Below are 19,721 nucleotides of genomic sequence, written 5' to 3'. Positions count from 1 at the left end.
TTCACTTTTCACTTTCATGCATTGGAGAAGGAAATGGCAACCCACTCCAGTGTTCTTGCCTGGAGAATCCCAGGGACGGAGGAGCCTGGTGGGCTGCCGTCTATGGGGTCGCACAGAGTCGAACACGACTGAAGCGACTTAGCAGCAGCAGCAGCAATAGTGAATAGCCAATATAATGCATTGCTCCATTAAGAGTTTGCATCCTAGACGAAAGAGTGAGTGACAATAAACAGGAAGACAGATACCAGTGGAGCAGAAGGGCTAGTCAACAAAGTAAAGTAGGGTGATGCCAAGGGCTTTCCTGGTGGCTCAGACAGTAAAGAATCTGCCTGCAATGCAGGAGACCTGGGTTCAGTCCCTGGATCGGGAAGATCCCCTGGAGAAGGGAATGGCAACCCAGTCCAGTACTCTTGCCTGGAGAATCCCATGGACAGAAGAGCCTGGCAGGCTACGGTCCTTGGGGTTGCAAAGAGTTGGACACGACTGAGTGACTAACATTTCACCTTTCATGGAGAGTGAATAGGAGCCTTCTTTACATTTGGTTGCCCTCCAAGATCTCTCTGATGACGAAACATTTAACCTGAGAACTGAATGATGATAAGGAGACAGCTTGTGAAAACTGGCAGAAGAGGGAACTTCCCTGGCAGTCCAGTGGTTAAGACTCCACGCTTCTATTGCAAGGAGTCGGGGTTTGATCCCCAATCAGGGAACTAAGATCACACATGTCTCACAGTGCAATCAAAACAAAAAAAAAGAAGAAGGCAGCAGTGGAGACCGTCAGTGCAAAAGTCCTGAGATGGAATGAAACTTGGCTCCTTCAGGAAAAGAGAGATGGTAGAGGAGGGTCAGAGGAAGGTCACACAGCACTTTGTAAGGTAAAAGAAGAACTTTGGGTTTTATGTTCAGTTTGATGGAATGGCATTGGAAAATATTAAGCAGAAGAGTGGCATGGTCTGACGTACATGTTTAAAAGATAGGGCTGCCTGTTCTGTGGAGGATGGATGGGGGAAAGGCAAAATTGGAGACCTGAAGACAAGTTAGGAAGCTCTAATTAATTTCAGTGAGCATACAGTTTGTGCAGATTAATGTCCTTCTGCGAGTGAAAGGGGAGGCTATTAATAGAATAGGAGGGGGAGACTGGGACCGGCTGAGCCTCCAGGATATGTGGTTGCTTGTGGCTTTTATAGTCGTTCCGGGAGGATGAGAGTAGCAGAACCTGTTAGCTCAATTCATTTAATCCTCACTAACAAACACCCAAAGTGCCCGGCACATAGTAGGTGTCCAATACATGCTTGCTGAGTGAGTGAATGGGTAAATGAGGGAATGTGGGAGAAATTAGCATCCTATCCTTATAAATGTTGCTGTTACATCGCGCAGTCTGATTTTGATTCTATTAATAAAACCCACACTCCTTTTTTCAATTTCTTTACGCAGTCCTTCATTGTTGCTGCTCTTTCCCTGTTTCTAAACCATCTCACACATTCCTCCATTTTCTTCCTTCCTCTCTTCCTCTCTCCTGGGGTGAGTGTCCTACATACAGACTGTCTGTAAATGTGTTTGCTGCACTAGTTTTTATCAAAGGCAGGAATCAGAGAGGCCACAGAGAGCCTAAGCATCCCCAGGCAACTTTTTGATCTTCTCTTTGAAGCGTTCTGTGCCATTTTTAATGCCCGACCTTGGAGGGCCTCCACCTGGGCAATCTGTCAGGGTTCATTTAACAAGGCTGGTGGCAAGCAGTGCCCTAACATGCCACTTGCTCCTTTGACAGGGGACTCCATCCTTGGTCCTCTTCTGTCCCTCCAGGAAAGTAGTACCACCTTTCTCCCAGGTAAAGAAAACTAGGAGTCATGTCCATAAGACCGCATCCCAGTTTTTACAGATAGAGATGTTTTTGCATGTCGTATGCCTGCATGCCTGCTAAGTCATTTCAGTTGTGTCCAACTCTGTGTGGCCCTATGGACTGTAGCCCGCCAGGCTCCTCTGTCCATGGGATTCTCCAGGCAAGAATACTGGAGTGGGTTTCCTTGCCCTCCTCCAGGGGATCTTCCTGACCTGGGGATTGGATCTGTGCCTCTTATATCTCCTGCATTGGTTGTATAAAGTTTGTCAAATTCTCAGCATAAATGACTATCTCAGTCTCCTACTTTGCATTATGGGCACAGAAAAAAATTCAAATTTGGTTATTTTTATCAAATTTGTATTTTTTAAAAAAGTTTGGCTGCTCTGGGTCTTCACTGTGGCACGCAGACTTCAGTAGTTGCACACGGACTCGAGAGCACACGCAGGCTCTGTGCTTGTGCCATGTGGGCTCTTAGTTCCCCACCCGGGGATCGAACCTGCGTCCCCTGCATTAGAAGGCGGATTCTTAACCACTGGACCACCAGGGAGGTCCCAGATTTGTATTTTAGATCGTAAATATTTCTGGCTTATTTCATAGACATTCAAAGCAGACATATCTTCCGACTAGATCAAGTTGAGTCCTAATAGAAGACTGGCTTTTAGGGAGTGTATACACAGGCCTAATGACCTTCCTTCCATGCTTGGTGAAACTGCATACATATGTTCTTGTGTGTGTGTGTGCATTTGTGTATGCATGAGCGTCTGTGTGCATATATTCCAGCTTGCATTCTTATACTCAGTCCCCATGTTTTATCCTACACATTTATGTTGCTTAAGAGAACATAAGTCTATCTACCGTGAGATAGTGGATCATGTGCTGACTTTTGTAACCATTCAATGGTGACACATTTCCTGTACTTGGATTTATAAAACTATTTCTGTTTAAGACTCTAGGGAAATTCAACTCTTTGAGATGATGTTGAAAGATTTCAAGGTATATGCTATCATTTGCTTCATTGGGGAAAGGTAATGAACTTGGTGTTAGTCTCGTGTTTGTCATTATGTAAATATGAAGTAGAAGATTAGCTGCTGAGTAACATTATCAGAGAAGAGCAGAGCGGGTTTTTTTCTAAAATATAAACCCCCAAATAGACACTTCCCTGTGACTAGGGACTTCCCTGGTGGCCCCAGCTGTAAAGAATCTGCCTGTAGTGCAGGAGACCCCGGTTCAATCCCTGGGTCAGGAAGACCCCCTGGAGAAGAGAATGGCAACCCACTCCAGTATTCTTGCCTGGAGAATCCCATGGACAGAGGAGCCTGGAGGGCTACAGTCCATGGGGTTGCACAGAGTCAGACATGACTAACACTTTCACAAATAGTCACACACAATGGTGCATATATTCACTTTAGCATATTCAACAGAAATGTTTAGAAAGAGCAAACGTCAGACTTCTGTCTTTTGTTATTCTGTGTAGCAAAAAGTTATACTCCTGGAATTTAATATGCAAGCTTTTCACTTTCATAATTTTGCCTCTTATTGTAAGAATAAAATCGACCAAAATGGGCTTGAATTTCAGCAGGAAAACTTTTAGTTTAACTATATGGTCAAAGTTACTGGAACCGTAAGAAGCAAGAGAGTGAAAGAAATATATTTGAATTTTCCTTTTTAAAAACTTGATGGAAATGATATAGGGAGAACATTCTTTGATGTTGCAGAAATTGATTTCCAAGAATTTCTTCAAGGCGCAGACTTTCTATAAACTAGACAATATCAGATACAGCAGATGTATTCTGCACGTCAGGTAGCTTATTGTGATTTTTCGCCCTAAAATGCTAACATTTATCTTTCAGTGTTTTGACTTACCATAGTGAATTATGATATTTGTCCTTTTGTCCAAAAATGTGTGTGTGTTAAGTTGCTTCAGTCATGTCTGACTGTGTGCGACCCTATGGACTGTAGCCTGCCAGGCTTCCCTGTCCATGGGATTCTTCAAGCTAGATTATTGGAGCGGGTTGCCGTGCCGTCCTCCAGGGGATCTTCCCGACTCAGAGATCAAACCCGCATCTCTTAAGTCTACCTGCATTGGCAGGTGAGTTTACCACTGGTACCACCCATGAAGCCCTTTGTGCAAAATTACCAGAAAGTAAAATGTAAATCTTTAATGGAAAATACAATTATGTTTTCCCTCAGGCAGGAATGGGCACCAGGAAAGTGATTTTGCAGAAAAGAGATAAAATGGAAGCTGGTCTGTGTTCCCACAGCAAACCATGAACTTTCCTATCATTTTAGGTCAAATCTGGAAAATACAGGCAAAGATAATTTCAGAAGAGCTGTCTTATCACAAGTGTTAGGTTATTAAGAATCCAACTCTCCACCTTCATTTCTTTGCTAAAACTGTGCCTCTTACAGTGAAAACAGTTACTATGGATAGGAGCTGTCAAAAGAGTCGCTTTCCACACTCAAGTCCTTTTTCAGTTTAAGGAAAAATTGACCAAAGCATAATGCAAAATTTTGAGTAGCAACCTTTTCATAAGTGTCATTTCAATAAACCACTCATGCTTTTGCATGCTTCTTACCTTTTCTCAGCCCCAAATTGTTAACAACCAAAATATGCTCACTGCCTCTAAAGTTGAAGAATATGATAGAAAGCAAGAAGCATGCTGCCTTCTTAGGACCCTCTCTGTTGTCAGAACCTTAACGGGCTCTGAGTGAGATACTAAATAGGCTGCCTTCTGCTCTGTTCTGATTAGTCTATAAAAGCAGAAATGTGGTATGTATGTACCAGGTATGTGGTACATACATACAGTGGAATATTACTCAGCCATAAAAAGGAATGCAATCGTGCCATTTGCAGAAATGTGGATGGACCTAAAGATTGTCAGTACAGAGTGAAGTAAGTAAGAAAGAGAGAAACAAATATCATATAATATGGCTTATATGTAGAATATAGAAAAATGGTACAGATGAACTTATTGGCTAAGCAGAAATCAAGTAACAGAAATGGAGAACAAACACATGGTTATCAAGCAGGGGATGTGGGGAGTGGGATGAGTTGAAAGATTGGGCCTGACACGTGTGCACCACTGTGCACGCGTGTGTGCTCAGTCACTTCAGTCGTGTCTGACTCTTTGAGACCCTATGGACTGTGGCCGGCCAGGCTCCTCTGTCCATGGGATTCTTCCCGACCCAGGGATCGAACCTGTGGCTCCTTCATCTTCTGCACTGCAGGCAGTAAAGTTGCTCAGTCGTGTCCGACTCTTAGCGACCCCATGGACCGCAGCCTACCAGACTCCTCCATCCATGGGATTTTCCAGGCAAGAGTACTGGAGTGGGGTGCCATTGCCTTCTCCAGGAAAAGGTGGGGTAGGTATAAATGTCCTTGTGCTAATGATGACTTTTCTTTTCACATCAGTAGCAGCTGGAGGTGAAAGTTGTCTAAGACAAATTATAAATGTTGGATATTGGAAAATGCTAGGTGAGGTTAAGACGTGGTTGGTTGGTTGATTAGGTTACTGCCAGGAAGTAAACAATAGACTCATTAATGTTGTAATTAGTCACTGTTGACATATTGTATTTTTTATCAGAGCTCCAGCAGGGATAAAGTGGCTGAATTAATCTAGTGCTTTGTTAAGAAGCAGTAAGACCTGGCTGTTAAAAATACAGCCTTGCCTTCTCCTTGGGATTTCTATACCACCTTTGTTCTGAGAAATTTGGTGACTTCATGTTAGACTATAAAGTGATCTGTGTCAGTTGATGATTCACTGTGTGTTTTTGTTACCTTGTGCCATTGATCAAAACATTTTTTTATTGTTCTCTGTTTCTTGGCAAGTCTAGAGTAAAGGGGAATTCCTCCTGACTGAATGCATTGAGTCAGGTATTTTTACCTACTTATAGCTTCAGATAAGGGTCCTAGGAATAAGGAGATAAATAATTTGCCTGAGGCCACATTATTTTATTTGTTGGTGGTGGTTAGTTGCTAAATGGTGTCTGACTCTTTTGTGACCCCATGGACTGTAGCCCACCAAGTTCCTCTGTCCATGGGATTTTCCAGGTAAGAATACTAGAGTGGGTTGCCATTCCTTCTCCAGGGGATATTCCTTACCCAGGGATCAAACCCTGCCTACATTGGCAGATAGATTCTTTACCACTGAGCCACTGGAAAATAGCTATCACTGAACTTGCAAACAAGGGCTGTGGACTCCATCCTGTACTACTATACCGCTCACAGTCAACACTGGATCCTTCAGATCCAACCGCATCAGCCAAGGGTCCCCAGAAAGCTGCTTCTGCTTCAATGCTTAGTCACTCAGACATGTCCGACTCTCTGCGACCCCATGGACAGTAGCCCATCAGGTCCTCTGTCCATGGGGATTCTCCAGGCAAGAATACTGGAGTGGATTGTGATATCCTCCTCCAGGGGGTCTTCCCAACCCAGGGATCGAACCCAGGTCTCCCGCATTGCAGGTGGATTCTTTACCATCTGAGTCACCAGGGAAGGCCAAAGCCAAGCTTCCTGTAGCCAGTGCCCCAGGGTGCACGTGCTGCCTCCAAGAGCAGTGAATGTCCTCATCCCAGTCCTTCTCTCTCTCCTTGCCCCATCAAACTCCAGCTCTCATCCCACCTCTTCTAGGAAGCCCTCACAATTACGTCTGCTTCCACTTGCATATCGCTCTTCCGGAGTTTTTCTCTCTCCTCTCAGCACCTGTCAGAGTTAGAGCCCTAGATTTTCTGATGTAGACCTCATTTCATTTAAGTTATCGGAGAAAGGGACTGGATATTTGTTGATTTTTCTCCCCAACCACGTTAAGAACCACATGGAATGGCCTTTTTAAAATTTTCTGTTCGGCCTCAGATCATATCTATTGCAGAAATAAAATTCCAATTTAGACACTTCAATTAACATAAGCATCTACATAATGTGGAAAGCGCCCTTGTGAGACAAATGAGCACTTTCTGTGGACCACAGGCTTCCCAGGTGGCTCAGTGGGTAAAGAATCTTTCTGCAATGTAGCAGATGCAGGCGACACAGGTTTGATCCCTGGGTCGGGAAGATCCCCTGTGGGAGGTCATGGCAACCCACTCCAGTATTCTTGCCTGGAGAATCCCACTGACAGAGGAGCCTAGCGGGCTAGAGTCCATACTGTCACAGAGAGTAGGACATGACTGAAGCATCTGTGCATGCACGTGGACCTCTTCATTCTTTGTAGATATAATCTCTCTTTTTCCACATTTTTCATGGTAATAAAACCCATCTTGTTAAATATTGGCTAAAATAATGACCAGGCAACATTTTTTCCCATAACGAAGCATTGTTCTTTTTAATCTTTCTTAGTCTTGGAATTGTATGGCTCTGGAGTTGTCTAGAATTGTGTTTAAGGGAAAAATTGTAATAATATGGCCCTCATTTTATTTCCAGAGATATCTGCCTGTGAACTCCTAGATGCTATCTAATTTGGCTTCCTCACATGTCAGAGAGGAAGCCTTTGTGGGCAGATATTCTGATTAGTGTGTCCTTTCTCAGATAATGAAGCAAAGCAGTAGCGATTTGTCATGACTTTCTCAAAGCAGCAAACAGCTGGAAAATGAACCCAATTTGTAAGACTATTAGGCCAAAGTCTGGAAACTTTGTGTGTGTATGTTAGTTGCTCAGTCGTGTCCAACTCTCTGCAACCCCACAGACCATAGCCCACCAGGCCCCTCCATCCATGGGACTCTCCAGGCAAGAACACTGGAGTGGGTTGCCATTTCCCTCTCCAAAAGGCACTATATGTTTGGCAAAACTAATACAGTGTTTCAGGTTTAAAAATAAAATAAAATTTAAAAAATAAATAAACAAATAAATAAATAAAAAGAAAAAAAAAGAGAGAAAAAAAAAAAGAAAGAAAGAAAGTGAAGTCACTCAGTTGTGTCCGACTCTGTGACCCCATGGACTGTAGTGTACCAGGCTCCTCCATCCATGGAATTTTCCAGGCAAGAGTACTGGAGTGGGTTGCCATTTCCTTCTCCACTGGAAAGTTAATAAAACATCTTATTCAACAAACATCTCTTTAGTTGGAAATCATGTCTTTTTTTAATATGAAGACATGGTTTAAGAGTAGAAACTTTAGTTTACATGTATATACTTAATATACTTTCGTGCATCACATAACTCTACAGAGAAAAGAGATATATTGACCTCAGACATAGAGGATGACATGTCCTTGTCATCATAAGGGAAAGAATCAGTTCTATGACAGGTGCTGGCTGGCCCATTGAAGCAGAGACCTATAGTGGGAAAGGACCCTCTTTCTACCCAGCCACTGTCTTAGGAAAAGAGATGTCTTTATGAAGGCGGTCCACTCTTCTGTTCAATACAGGATGAGGCTGAGATTACTTCCAGATTAGGAGTCATTCACTGGCTGTGGGGAGTCCCTGGGCTAGGAAGTAAAGCAGTGGTTCTCAAAGGAGCTGCATATTGGAACCATTTGGGGAACATCAAAAAATACTAACACTTTTGTCTCACCATCAGGATTCAGATTTATGTGGTTTGGGCTGTGGCCCAGGCAAAAGGGAATTTTAAAAGCAGCCAAGTTTGAGAACCACTAAGTTGGAAAAACCTATTTTCCGATCTTGCTGATAGATCTCAGGGAAAGCATTGGCCTCTTTGTGTTTACTTCCTAATCTGATTTATTGCATCACAAGATTTTCCTGCCTGGAAGAGATGTAATATGTCAAAGATTCTTTCCATGTAAGGCTTTGCAGAATTTCAGGGACTTATTTTTCTTTTTATTGCTTCCTGGCTGAAGTCCTGTCTAAAAGCATCTGCTGCTGCTGCTAAGTCACTTCAGTCGTGTCCGACTCGGTGTGTAGGAGAGCATTAAAAAAGAAAAAAAAAGTATGACTTCTTTAAAGAAGTAAGTCATGTAGTCCATTTATGGAGATAAATAGGAAAGGTTTTTAGGTCAAATATTAAATCTTGCAAAAAAGTCTTGAAGCTTAATTTATTTGATCCAAATATTTATGCAACATCTCAGTGATGTAGTGTTTAGAGTGAATAAAGTAATGATTTGGGGCTGAAAATTTTCAGGGAAGCAAAATTTAGAATATGTAAGGGAATAAAAGTACACACAGCTCAGAAACCGTATTAAGGGCATTGTAACAATGGGTGTCAGCCAGAGAAGGAATCTACTAGCTGCGTGCTAAGCTTTGCTGATGACAATCACCAAGAGGAAATTGCTGTCAACTGTAACAGGATCAGATTAGATAAACTGACTGCTTTCCTGACCATTAGGTTTTTCTATACTAGAGTGGGTTGCTGAAAAGGATCGCAGGGTCTCAGGAATATAATTCCTGGAGTATATTCTACAGGCCCCTTTCCCTAGGCTTTAGGAGGGTGTTACTGTCTGAATACACAGGACATTTGCTAGGAAGTGGCTTCACTGTAAACAAATATCAATTATTACCTAGATGGTGGTACTGGAACTGGGCCCAACCAATAGTTTTTAATATAAAACATAGTCGTCTTACACTGTTGGGTTTTTAAAATAACAGCTTTATTGAGATATAATTCACATACCTGAAAGTCTCCCCTTTTGAAGTAATTCAGTGGATTTTTATATATTCAGGAAGAGGTGTCACCACTAATATCTAAATCCAGAATTTTCATCATTTGTCCCCCAAATCCTTATACCCATCAGCAGTAATTTCCCCATTCTTCTTCTCTGCATCCCCTGGCACATGCAGAGTTGCGTTCTGTCTCTATGAGTTTGCCTATTATGGACACTTCATACAAATAAAACCATAAAATAGGTAGCATTTTGTTCCTGGCTCCTTTCACTTAGAATAATGTTTTTGAGGTCCATCTGTGTTGTCACATGCCTTTGCACGTCTTCTCTTTCTGTGGCTGAGTAATAACCCATTGTGTGGATAGGCCACGTTTTGTATATGCGTTCATCCTTAGGTGGACATTTGGGTTATTTTCAATTTTTTTGTGTGAACGTACATTTTCATTTCTTTGAATACAGACCTAGGAGTGGACTGGTGGGTCTTAGGGTCACTGTATGGAGAAGGAAATGGCACCTCACTCCAGTGCTCTTGCCTGGGAAATCCCATGGATGGAGGGGCCTGATGGGCTACAGTCCATGGGGTCTCAAAGAGTCGGACACAACTGAGTGACTTCACTTTCACTTTTCACTTAAATGCATTGGAGAAGGCAATGGCAACCCACTCCAGTGTTCTTGCCTGGAGAATCCCAGGGATGGGGGAGCCTGGTGGGCTGCCGTCTGTGGGGTCGCACAAAGTCTGACACAACTGAAGTGACTTAGCAGCAGCAGCAGCAGGATCACTGTATGTTTAACTGTTTGAGAAAGTGCCAAACTGCTTTGCAGTGTGGCTGTGCCGTCTCGCATCCCCACCAGTGACATGGAAGTGCCTCGTTTCTCCACCTCTCCACCAGCACTTGATGCTGTCTCTGTTTTTATGATAGCCATCCTAGTGGGTGGGAAGTGGCATTTGATTGTGGTTTTGACTTGTGCTTTTCGGGTAACTGATTCTAGTGTTATTCGGTCAGTCACATCTGACTCATTGTGACCCCATGGACTGTAGCCCACTAGGGTCCTCTGTGCATGAAATTCTCCAGGCAAGAATACTGGAGTGAGTTGCCATTCCCTTCTCCAGGGAAACAAATGCTATCTTAGTATCTTTTCATGTGCTCATTGGCCATGTGAAAATAATATTTGGAGAAATATCTCTATTCAAATCCTTTGTCCATTTTTAAATTGGGTTGTCTTTTTATTATAGTTTGGATTAAAATTCCTTATCAGAAATATGATTTGCAACTATTCTTGCCCAGTCTGGGAGTTGTATTTTAATTTGTCTCATGGTGTCTCTTGAAGAAAAAAGTTTGCAATTGTGCTAACATTCATTTATCTATTTTTTGTTACTGGTACTTTTGGTGTTATATCCAAGAAACCACTGTCCAATTTAAGGTTGTGAATAAGTACTCCTATGTTTTCTTTTAAGCATTTCACAATTTTAGGTCTTACATATAGGTCTATGATCCATTTTCTGTTAATTTTTGGGTATGGTATAAGGCAGCAGTCCAGATTCATTATTTTGAATGTGATTGACTAGTTGCCATGGCACCATTTGTTGAAATAAAACTATTCTTTCCCCATTGAATTGTCTTGGCCTTCTTACCACAAATGACCATAAATGTAAAAGCTTATTTCTACTCTCAATTCTATTCCATTGATCTGTATGGCTACTTTGAGGCCAGTGCCACATTGTATTATCTACTATAATTTTGTAGTAAGTTTTGAAATTGGGAAGTATGAATCTTCCAACGTTTTCTCCTTTGGTTTAGATTATTTTGGCTGTTCTATGACTTTTGCATTTATGTATACATTTTAGGATCAGTTTGTATTTTCTTCCAAAAGGCAGCTAGATTTTGGTAGAGACTCAGTTGAATCTATAGTGTTAAACTGAGTTATGTTAAAAACTAAATGTGTTAAACCTTAGTACTTAGTTCTTAGTAAAATGCCTGATATGTAAGGAGGTAATATAACTCTTGTTAGACATTATCATTTGAATTATCACAAGTATTCCTTTTTTTATTTGATATTTTTGTTATTTTTGCTGCAGTTGTCCTGTGTGTGGCATTTTTCTATTCATAGTCACAAATCTCTCTTTGGTAAAAATTATCATATTTATATGAAACTTCTGTTAATTGGTAAAATCCACTAGAATTGCCCAAGTGTTGTTCTTATCTATCTGCAGAAGCAATCGTAAAATCCTACATTGTAACATTGTACAGACTATCTGTGAAGTTTCTCATTACTATTCTGAAGTCCATGAAGTCTTAAACTCAAGACTAATATCTACAGAAGCTCTTATTCCAAGCCATAAAAGGATTATTCTCCCATTGGCTTAATATATTGAAAACTGGGCTAGAAGCCAACTTCTTCCTTTAAATGATCAATGTTGAGGTGAAGGCTAATGTGTACATTAGCTCATATGTGTACATTAGCTCATGTGTGTAAATTTTTGGAGGGAAATGGCCATACCATAAGGCTTAAAACTAACTTGCAGTAGATATAGAAATACTGCCATGGAATAAACAACAAACACTTTAGCTACTGGATAGTTCACTGAGAGACCCTCTCAGCTGCTTATCAGGACATCCAAGCAATCTTTAATGTGGGAATTACGTGGCTGTTTTTCAAAATTAGAATTTATGAGTTTGTAGTAAGTTATATAGCACTTCCCTGGGGGCTTAGATGGTAAAGAATCTGCCTGCAATGCAGGAGACTTGGGTTTGATCCCTGGGTTGAGAAGATCCCCTGGAGGAGGGCATTGTAACCCACTCTAGTGTTCTTGGCTCCAGAATCCCCATGGACAGAGGAGCCTGGCAGGCTACAGTCCATGGGGTCACAAAGATTCAGACACAACTGAATGACTAAACACAGCATATATAGGAGATCCAAGATGAAATAGGTTTACTTTTCATGATACTATCTTAACTATAAGTGTGTCAATTATTCAATTTCCGAAACCTCAAAAAAAGACATATACACCTGAAGTGAGATTCTCAACATTCAAGCATTTGAATTGTTATTGTTGTTCAGTCGCTCAGTCATGTCCGACTCTTTGTGACCCCATGGGCTGCAGCACGCCAGGCCTCCCTGTCCTTCACCATCTCCCGGAGTTTGCTCAGACTCATGTGCATTGAGTTGGTGATGCCATCCAACCATCTCATCCTCTGTCACTCCCGTCTCTTCCCGCCCTCAATTTTTCTCAGCATCAGGGTCTTTCCCAGTGAGTCAACTCTTTGCCTCAGGTGGACAAAGTATTGGAGTTTCAGCTTCAGCATCAGTCCTCCCAATGAATATTCAGGACTGATTTCTTTTGGGATTGACTGGTTTGATCTCCGTGCAGTCCAAGGGACTCTCAAGATTCTTCTCTAGCATGACAGCATTTGAATGTTTTCATTCAAAAAAGTAGAATCACTGTAAGGGATACAGAACATGAGCTTTATTAATCAGATTGGATTTTACACAGCTGTGGGAGTTGGTTAGGCAGTCTGTGTAAGCCTATTGCCTTTCTATGTTGTGTTGTACCTGAAGTCATCAGAACCAGGGTCAGGTAAGAAAGATGGACATGAAGTCAGAGCAAGATCAAACGGGGAAATCCACAAGGAATCCAGAAGGAAGCCTGGAATGTGCTTGTGTCTCTCGCCACCTCTAAACTCAGAGATGCAGATGACCTGCTGAAGGGGCTACGCCTTCTCTGTGAAGCTGCACACACACTCAGTCTAGGATTTCAAGAAGCTAAATAAGGAGATCGTATGAGAGCTAGAGAAACTGTAGCCCAGTTATTTCCTGTGCCAACAAGGTGAGGTGACAAGTCAGTGACAACATCCGTGAGCTTCAAGGCCTGTGCCCTCAGAATGACCCTGCACACACTTTGGGACTGCAAACATTTAAGTTTCCAAGACGGCTGTGAAGTTCTCTTTTTTAAAGGGGATTTCAGTTTATCAGCATTAAAAAATATAAGTACGAGCTTTTAGAGGTTTCTCTGAATCTGAAACAGCAGATTTGTAAAGTACTATTTTATTCCTGTTGACCATTTAAAGCCAAAAGCCTGAATTGCTTCAACTACCCTGAGATTTGAGTCATGTTTTCTAAACAGTGTTTTTAACCACATATCAGTAAGGGGTTTGCTTTCTACTCAGGGCTACATGTGAGCCCCAGGAATAATGCTAGGCCATTGTTCTCATGTCCTTTTCAGAAATATTCCATTTAGAACATATGTCAATATGATGCTACAACTGGGTACAAAATAGCTTTGTGTTTGGCAGGCTCCAGCTGATCTGTAATGATCCAATGTTAGGGAAACACACAAAAAGCATTGATCTAAATGGATCAATATTAGTAAACAGAATGATTTAAAAGCTCTTTCAATTCAGGTAAAAATGTCTTAGACCAAGAAGCAGCTGTATCCTGACCCTGATTGTGAGAATTATTGGCAAGCTGCAGGGTTTTAAGAATACTCATTGAGCAAATTTGGGTTTTAGCAGTTTCAAGTCCAGAATTTCAAGGTCTACTGGATCTTGACCGCAGAGTTTTATGCCCCTTATGGGCACAGAGAAACGAGAATAAAATTGGAGAAGTGTAGTAACTCATGAACAAGGAAAGTGTGGATATGATTTGAGTTGAAAAGAAAGAGTAGGGTTAGAGTTGGGCATTCTAAGAGAAATTTAATGACAGTAGAAAAGAAGATTACTGCACAATGGGCTATAATATGAAAATTAAAATAAACTCGAGGTAATAAGACTGGTACTTTCTTTCATTGATTTTCTAAAGCCTTACACAAATAAGTGCAATTATACAGAATTAGAAATGTCAGGTGGAAAAATGACTATCAAAACAGAATATTTTAAAAATCATTATGAGAGTAGTTTGTACAACTCCTTAAAGTACATTTGAATTTTTGGATGAAACGATTAATGTTCTACAAAATTACAACTTTGCAAAACTGATCCTACTGGAGAAGGGTTAAATGGACCAATTACCAGAGAAGAAATAGAGACTAATTTAATCCTCTCCCTCCAAACAAAACACACAAATCACCCAGACAAGATGGTTTCACATGAAAATTCTTTCAAACATTTAAAGATCAAATAACCTCCATAATACTTAAACTATTCTAGTGTACAGAAAAAGAAGGAAAACTTTCATATCCTCTCAATGAAATGATTACAATGTAAAGCTCAAAAGCAAAGATTATTACAAAAACAGGATAAATCTTACTTATTAAAACTGATAAAAAGTTAAAATGTAAGTGACATAACCCAACAGCCCATTAAAAGCCCATATTACACCCTGAACAAGTGAAATTTATTTCAGAAAGGTAAAGTATTGCTCTGTAGGGAAATCTATCAATAAAATTAAGCTAAGGAGAAAAACCGGAAGATCATCTCAATAGAAAAATAAAGAATAATTGACAAATTCAATATCCATTCATGTTAAAAACAGCCAGCATATTCCTTAATGGGAAAACACAAGAGAATTTCTAACTAAAATCAGAAACAAGGATGTTTACTATCTCTACTATTCTTTACCTTTATAGTAAAGGCATCAGCCAATGAAAAAAGATAAGAAAAAACAAATAGAAGCATAAAAATTTGAAAGGAAGGTATATCTGTTAATCAATGATATAATTGTACATCTAGAAAACTCAAAATAATGAGTTGAAAAAACACTAAAATAGTAAGGAATTTTGGTAAAGCATTGGGTAATAAAATCAATATGAAGAAGTCAATAATCTTCATAAAAACAGGAAAACAATAATAGGCAAAAGTTAACAGATGAATCCCTTACAAAAGCAAATGAAAAAATAAAATACTTCATTGTGAACTTAACAAAAATATCCAAAATTTGTATTAGAAAAACCATAAAGTCATCCTGAAAGTCACAATAGATGACTTGACCACATGGAAGACATATGTTTGGGGATAAGAAAATTTAATACTGTTAAGATGTTAAGAAAAGAGGAGCAATGAGAAACGGATAACTTTTTCAGATAGTAAACATTTTATGAATAATCACATTTAAACTGGTGCTGCATGAAGAGACAGTCAGACTATGGGAACAGAGAAGAATAATCTAGGAATACTAGATTATTACTCATAATCTAGTATTATGAGTAATAATTACACATACTCAACTGTGTATGAAATTTTACTTTGTGACAAAAGTAGTCCCTTAAATCAGTGATGAGAAGATGAATTTGTACATAAGCTGTATTTGGATAACAATAAAAATATGTTTGAATCAACTTTTCATAACATATTTTTGGTAAATTCCAGGTGAGTTAGAAATTTAAACATAAAATTAAAACCATGTAAGTAGCCAAAGAACACACGAGTGAATTCCTGCCATTCAGAATTTGATTTCTCCTCCCCCAAACATCAACAGCAAAAATAAAAATCTTTTGGGTAGCATAAATATCACAAGCAAAGTAAAGAGACAAATGAGGGAAAGTATTTGCAACTTAAGTAGCAAACTGTTAATATCCCAAAGACATGAAGAACTTCTAAAAACAGGAGGAAAAAACCCATTTTAAAAATTGAACAAGACATGTGAACCTTCCATTCACACAAAAAAAGGAATACAAATAACCTTTAACCATATGAAAAGAAACTTGACCTTGATCATTGTAAAAGAAACACAGGCTAAAACAGTATAGGATATGGCTTCTATCAAATATGCAGAAAGCCAAATGTCTGACAGTCTTCTCTATAGGTAAGCACGATGTCAGTGTTTAGTTGACCTTCAGATTTATATTGAATTATTCATGAAAAAAAATGTTATGATGCTCTGGAATTTGCTTCAAAGTAATCTGGTAAAGGGAGAGTTTTGGAAACATGAAACAAAATTGGCCATGTACTGGTAATTTAGAAGCTGGGCAGTCAGTATTTGGGGTACACTACTATTCTCTCAAACTTTGTATATGTTTGGAAGTTCTCATAAAAAAAAGTAAAAGGGAAATTCATACAGTTTCAAAAGATACCACAAAATTAAACTAAAGGGAAAAATGTTACCTTACAGAAAAAAGAATTTTAGAGAAATAAAAGTATTCATTGGTTTAGAAGTGTGGTTAGTTTGTGAGAATAATGATATATCAATGGAGGAAAAAAACAATTTAAGGCTGACCTGGGTTAGAATTTTTACCCTTTATTTTCAGTGTGCATGAGCTCAAAGAATTCTTGGTTTATCTCTGTTATATTATATCCCTTGACCATAGAATGAAACAAAATGAGCGCACTTTTTTTTTTTTTTCCCTCTTTCTGTTTTTTTTTTGGTTTTGTTTCTTAAAAATTTTTTTTAATAATTTTTTTTATTGAAAGATAATTGCTTTACAGAATTTTGTTGTCTTCTGTCAAAGCTCAACATGAATCAGACATAGGTATACATAAATCCCCTCCCTTTTGAACCTCCCTCCCATCTCACTTCCCATCCCACACCCCTAGGGATACAAAGCCCCTGTTTGAGTTTCCTGAGCCATACAGCAAATTCCCATTGGGTATCTATTTTACATACGGTAATGAAAGTTTCCATGTTACTCTTTCCATACATATCACCCTCTCTTCCCCTGTCCCCATTTCCATAAGTCATTTCTCTATGTCTGTTTCTCCATTGCTGCCCTGCAAATAAACTCTTTTTAAAAATAGATTTGATTGCTCCAGGAGACACATTGACCCCTGTCAACTTAAGTAAAAGTTGTTCAGTTAAGTTGATGTTAATTTATGTTTGCAATTTGGTTTGAATCTTCCATACAGGCTCACATCCATTAATTCTAAATAGCCCTTAGGAAATATGGAAGTAAAAATTATCTTTAGTAAACCTTGCTAAAAGAACAAAATGTTATAGAATGCACTACAGAGAATGTTTGTTTGTTTTTAATTTACACCCCCTCTCCTTCAGCTTTCTTCCTTCCAGAACATGCCTTCTGTTGTACTGATGCAAGGCTGAAGGTCCCTAGAGTACTCCAGCCATCCATAATTTAACTCTACCATCCTGGACATGCATGTGGTTATAGGAAGCTGTATTTCAAGGTCAGTTAATGAGAACCATCTTCAGGCTATCATTCAGATAATGAAGAGCTTGCTCGGAGAGTCCCAGACCTCAAATGCTCTTACTGCAGGCCAACACAAACCCATCAAATAAAGATAAATGAGAAAATATTCAACAGCTGTCCATTTTATGCTTGCTAGTTTTATTTTATTGAAACCATCCACACTGAATGCAAAGCAATATCAGTGATATTTTATTTGTCTACCATTTTAAGCTTTCCAAAATACCTTAAGATATTAAGTTGTTTTTTATGAATTTAATAAGTTCAGATCACAAGGTCGTAGCTTGTCAGAATGTTCTTAAAGTTGTTATTTATGGAACCAGCTAAGTTTGCATGGGTCAGCCTGTCTGTAGTAGTCATCAACACATATCTGTAGCGTTGGTTAAGTTCCTTGCTAGAGAAGTCAGAGTCTTATCCGCAGAACCATGCAAAACAGAACGTGCCACCGGGTGTTAGATGGACAAATGGATGCTCTCGTGCAGGAGCCCCATGCTCTGAGCTCTGAACTCTTCAACTGACAAGCTTATATATTCTCTGCCAATGCAAGTCTCACTTTCAAAAATTGTAGTTCCTTTGTACTTTCCCTCTTCCCAGGTTATTTGAAACTGTTCCTCTATTGTTCTGAGGAAGTTTTTATACTCTCGTGCAACTTAAAATAGAAAAATAAGCTCAGGAAGCCAGACATGGAAACTAACAAGGTCATTATTTCATCTAAATATTCACTTTATAGGTGAGGAAGGAAGGAGAATTCCTGTTCTGAACTTGGAGAGACACCACTTCCACCAACTATTCAAAGATAAATATTGTTAATCATCACACTGGTGTGGCTCTGAGAAGCTTACGTAGATTTACACACTAACACGTATGTATTGGTCCTCTCCCAGGTGGCACTAAGTGATGAAGAACCCACCTGTCAGCAGGAGACCTAAAGGGACGCAGGTTTGATCCTTGGGTCGGGAAGATCCCCTGGAGAAGGAAATGACAACCCATTCCAGTATTCTTGTCTGGGAAATTCCATGGACAGAGGGGCCTGGGAGGCTACAGTCCATGGGGCCATGAAGACTCAAGACAGGACTGAAGTGACTTAGCGTGCACACACATATGTATTGAGCTCCTCCTATATACCAACCACTGTGCTGGACTCTGTGGTTCTAGCGGTGGTCAAGGACAGTGAATTCCTGAGCTAATGGAATTTATGTTGAACAAGAATGAAACATAAGAGGGTCAAAAGAGAGAGAGAGAGAACGGGCAACCTCATTTGAGACAGTCCGACCATGAAAATCATGTTTCCAGAGAAAGCTCCTCTCCCCTATAAAATGAAAATATTTCTACTTTCTACCTTTGTAACTCACTTTCCATTTCAAATCATGAACAGCAGTCTCGGGGTTTCCTCTATTAGAAACCGTCACCCCGTAAATTATGTAACTTCCCTACACATGATTTCTCATCTGTAAATTAAAGGCTGTGCACGTGTGCTCAGTCGCTTCAGTCGTGTCCAGCTCTGCAACCCCTTGGACTGTAGCCCACCAGGCTCCTCTGTCCATGGGATTCTCCAGGCAAGAGTACTGGAGTGGGTTGCCATACCCTTCTCCAGGGGATCTTCCCAACCCAGGGATTGAACCTTCGTCTCCTATGTCTCCTGCATTGCACTTTACCACTGAGCCACTGGGGAAACCCAAACTAAAGGCTAGACCACATAATTACTTCGATTTCCTTCTACCTTTAAGAGGCTTCATTAAACAGAGCCTCATGGGTGTTTTGAACTCTTTTCCCTACTCCTCCCGGCCTCTCACTGTCCCACGAAAGGCTCTGAGGAAGACGCTGCTGCTTCTGGGTCTAAAAGGCCTGTGGCTCTTGTGGTGTAGTCTGTGACACAGAGATAATGTAGGGAGGGGTCAGACCCATTTCCTGAGGCCTGGCAGTCTCCTGGCTTTTTCTTCCCTTTTAGATTCAGAGAACTACGACTATTGTCAGTCATCGTGCAGGAATAAACAGTACTGCTAAACTTGTCAGCTTTTTGATCCTTCCCAGATCTTTTTATTTTTTTAGCCCAGTTCTTGGAAAAAGAAGGCTTATCAAGGCTTTTATTTTTCTTTGGAGTGTTATATTTGCTGCACCAAGGATAGATTATTGAAATAAAATCATATATTTTTGGACTCAGAAAATCACATAATTGTAAAAGAGGAACCAAACTAAATACAAAAGAACTAAAACAAAACAAAACAAAACAAACTAAATCCAAAACAATTATACGTATATATGTATG

General features: G+C 40.0%; 1 protein-coding gene across 4 annotated transcripts in view; it reads left to right on the top strand.

Moving 5' to 3' along the window:
* The window catches only part of RAB27B (RAB27B, member RAS oncogene family), a 185,341-nt gene that overhangs the window by 147,452 nt on the left and 18,168 nt on the right, over window positions 1–19,721 (top strand). The window contains exon 1 of one of the 4 annotated variants that reach the window (XM_045164065.1): window positions 17,379–17,435. The exons of the other annotated variants lie outside the window; for them this stretch is intronic. Within the exon in view, the coding sequence (XP_045020000.1) occupies window positions 17,404–17,435 (32 nt within the window). The 5' untranslated portion in view covers window positions 17,379–17,403. Of the gene's footprint in view, window positions 1–17,378; window positions 17,436–19,721 lie in introns of those variants that run through there. 4 annotated transcript variants of the gene reach the window in all.

Source organism: Bubalus bubalis, chromosome 22 (genome assembly GCF_019923935.1).
Source record: "Bubalus bubalis isolate 160015118507 breed Murrah chromosome 22, NDDB_SH_1, whole genome shotgun sequence".
In the NCBI taxonomy this organism is placed as follows: Eukaryota; Metazoa; Chordata; class Mammalia; order Artiodactyla; family Bovidae; genus Bubalus; species Bubalus bubalis.
This window is presented reverse-complemented; position numbering and strand designations above follow the sequence as displayed.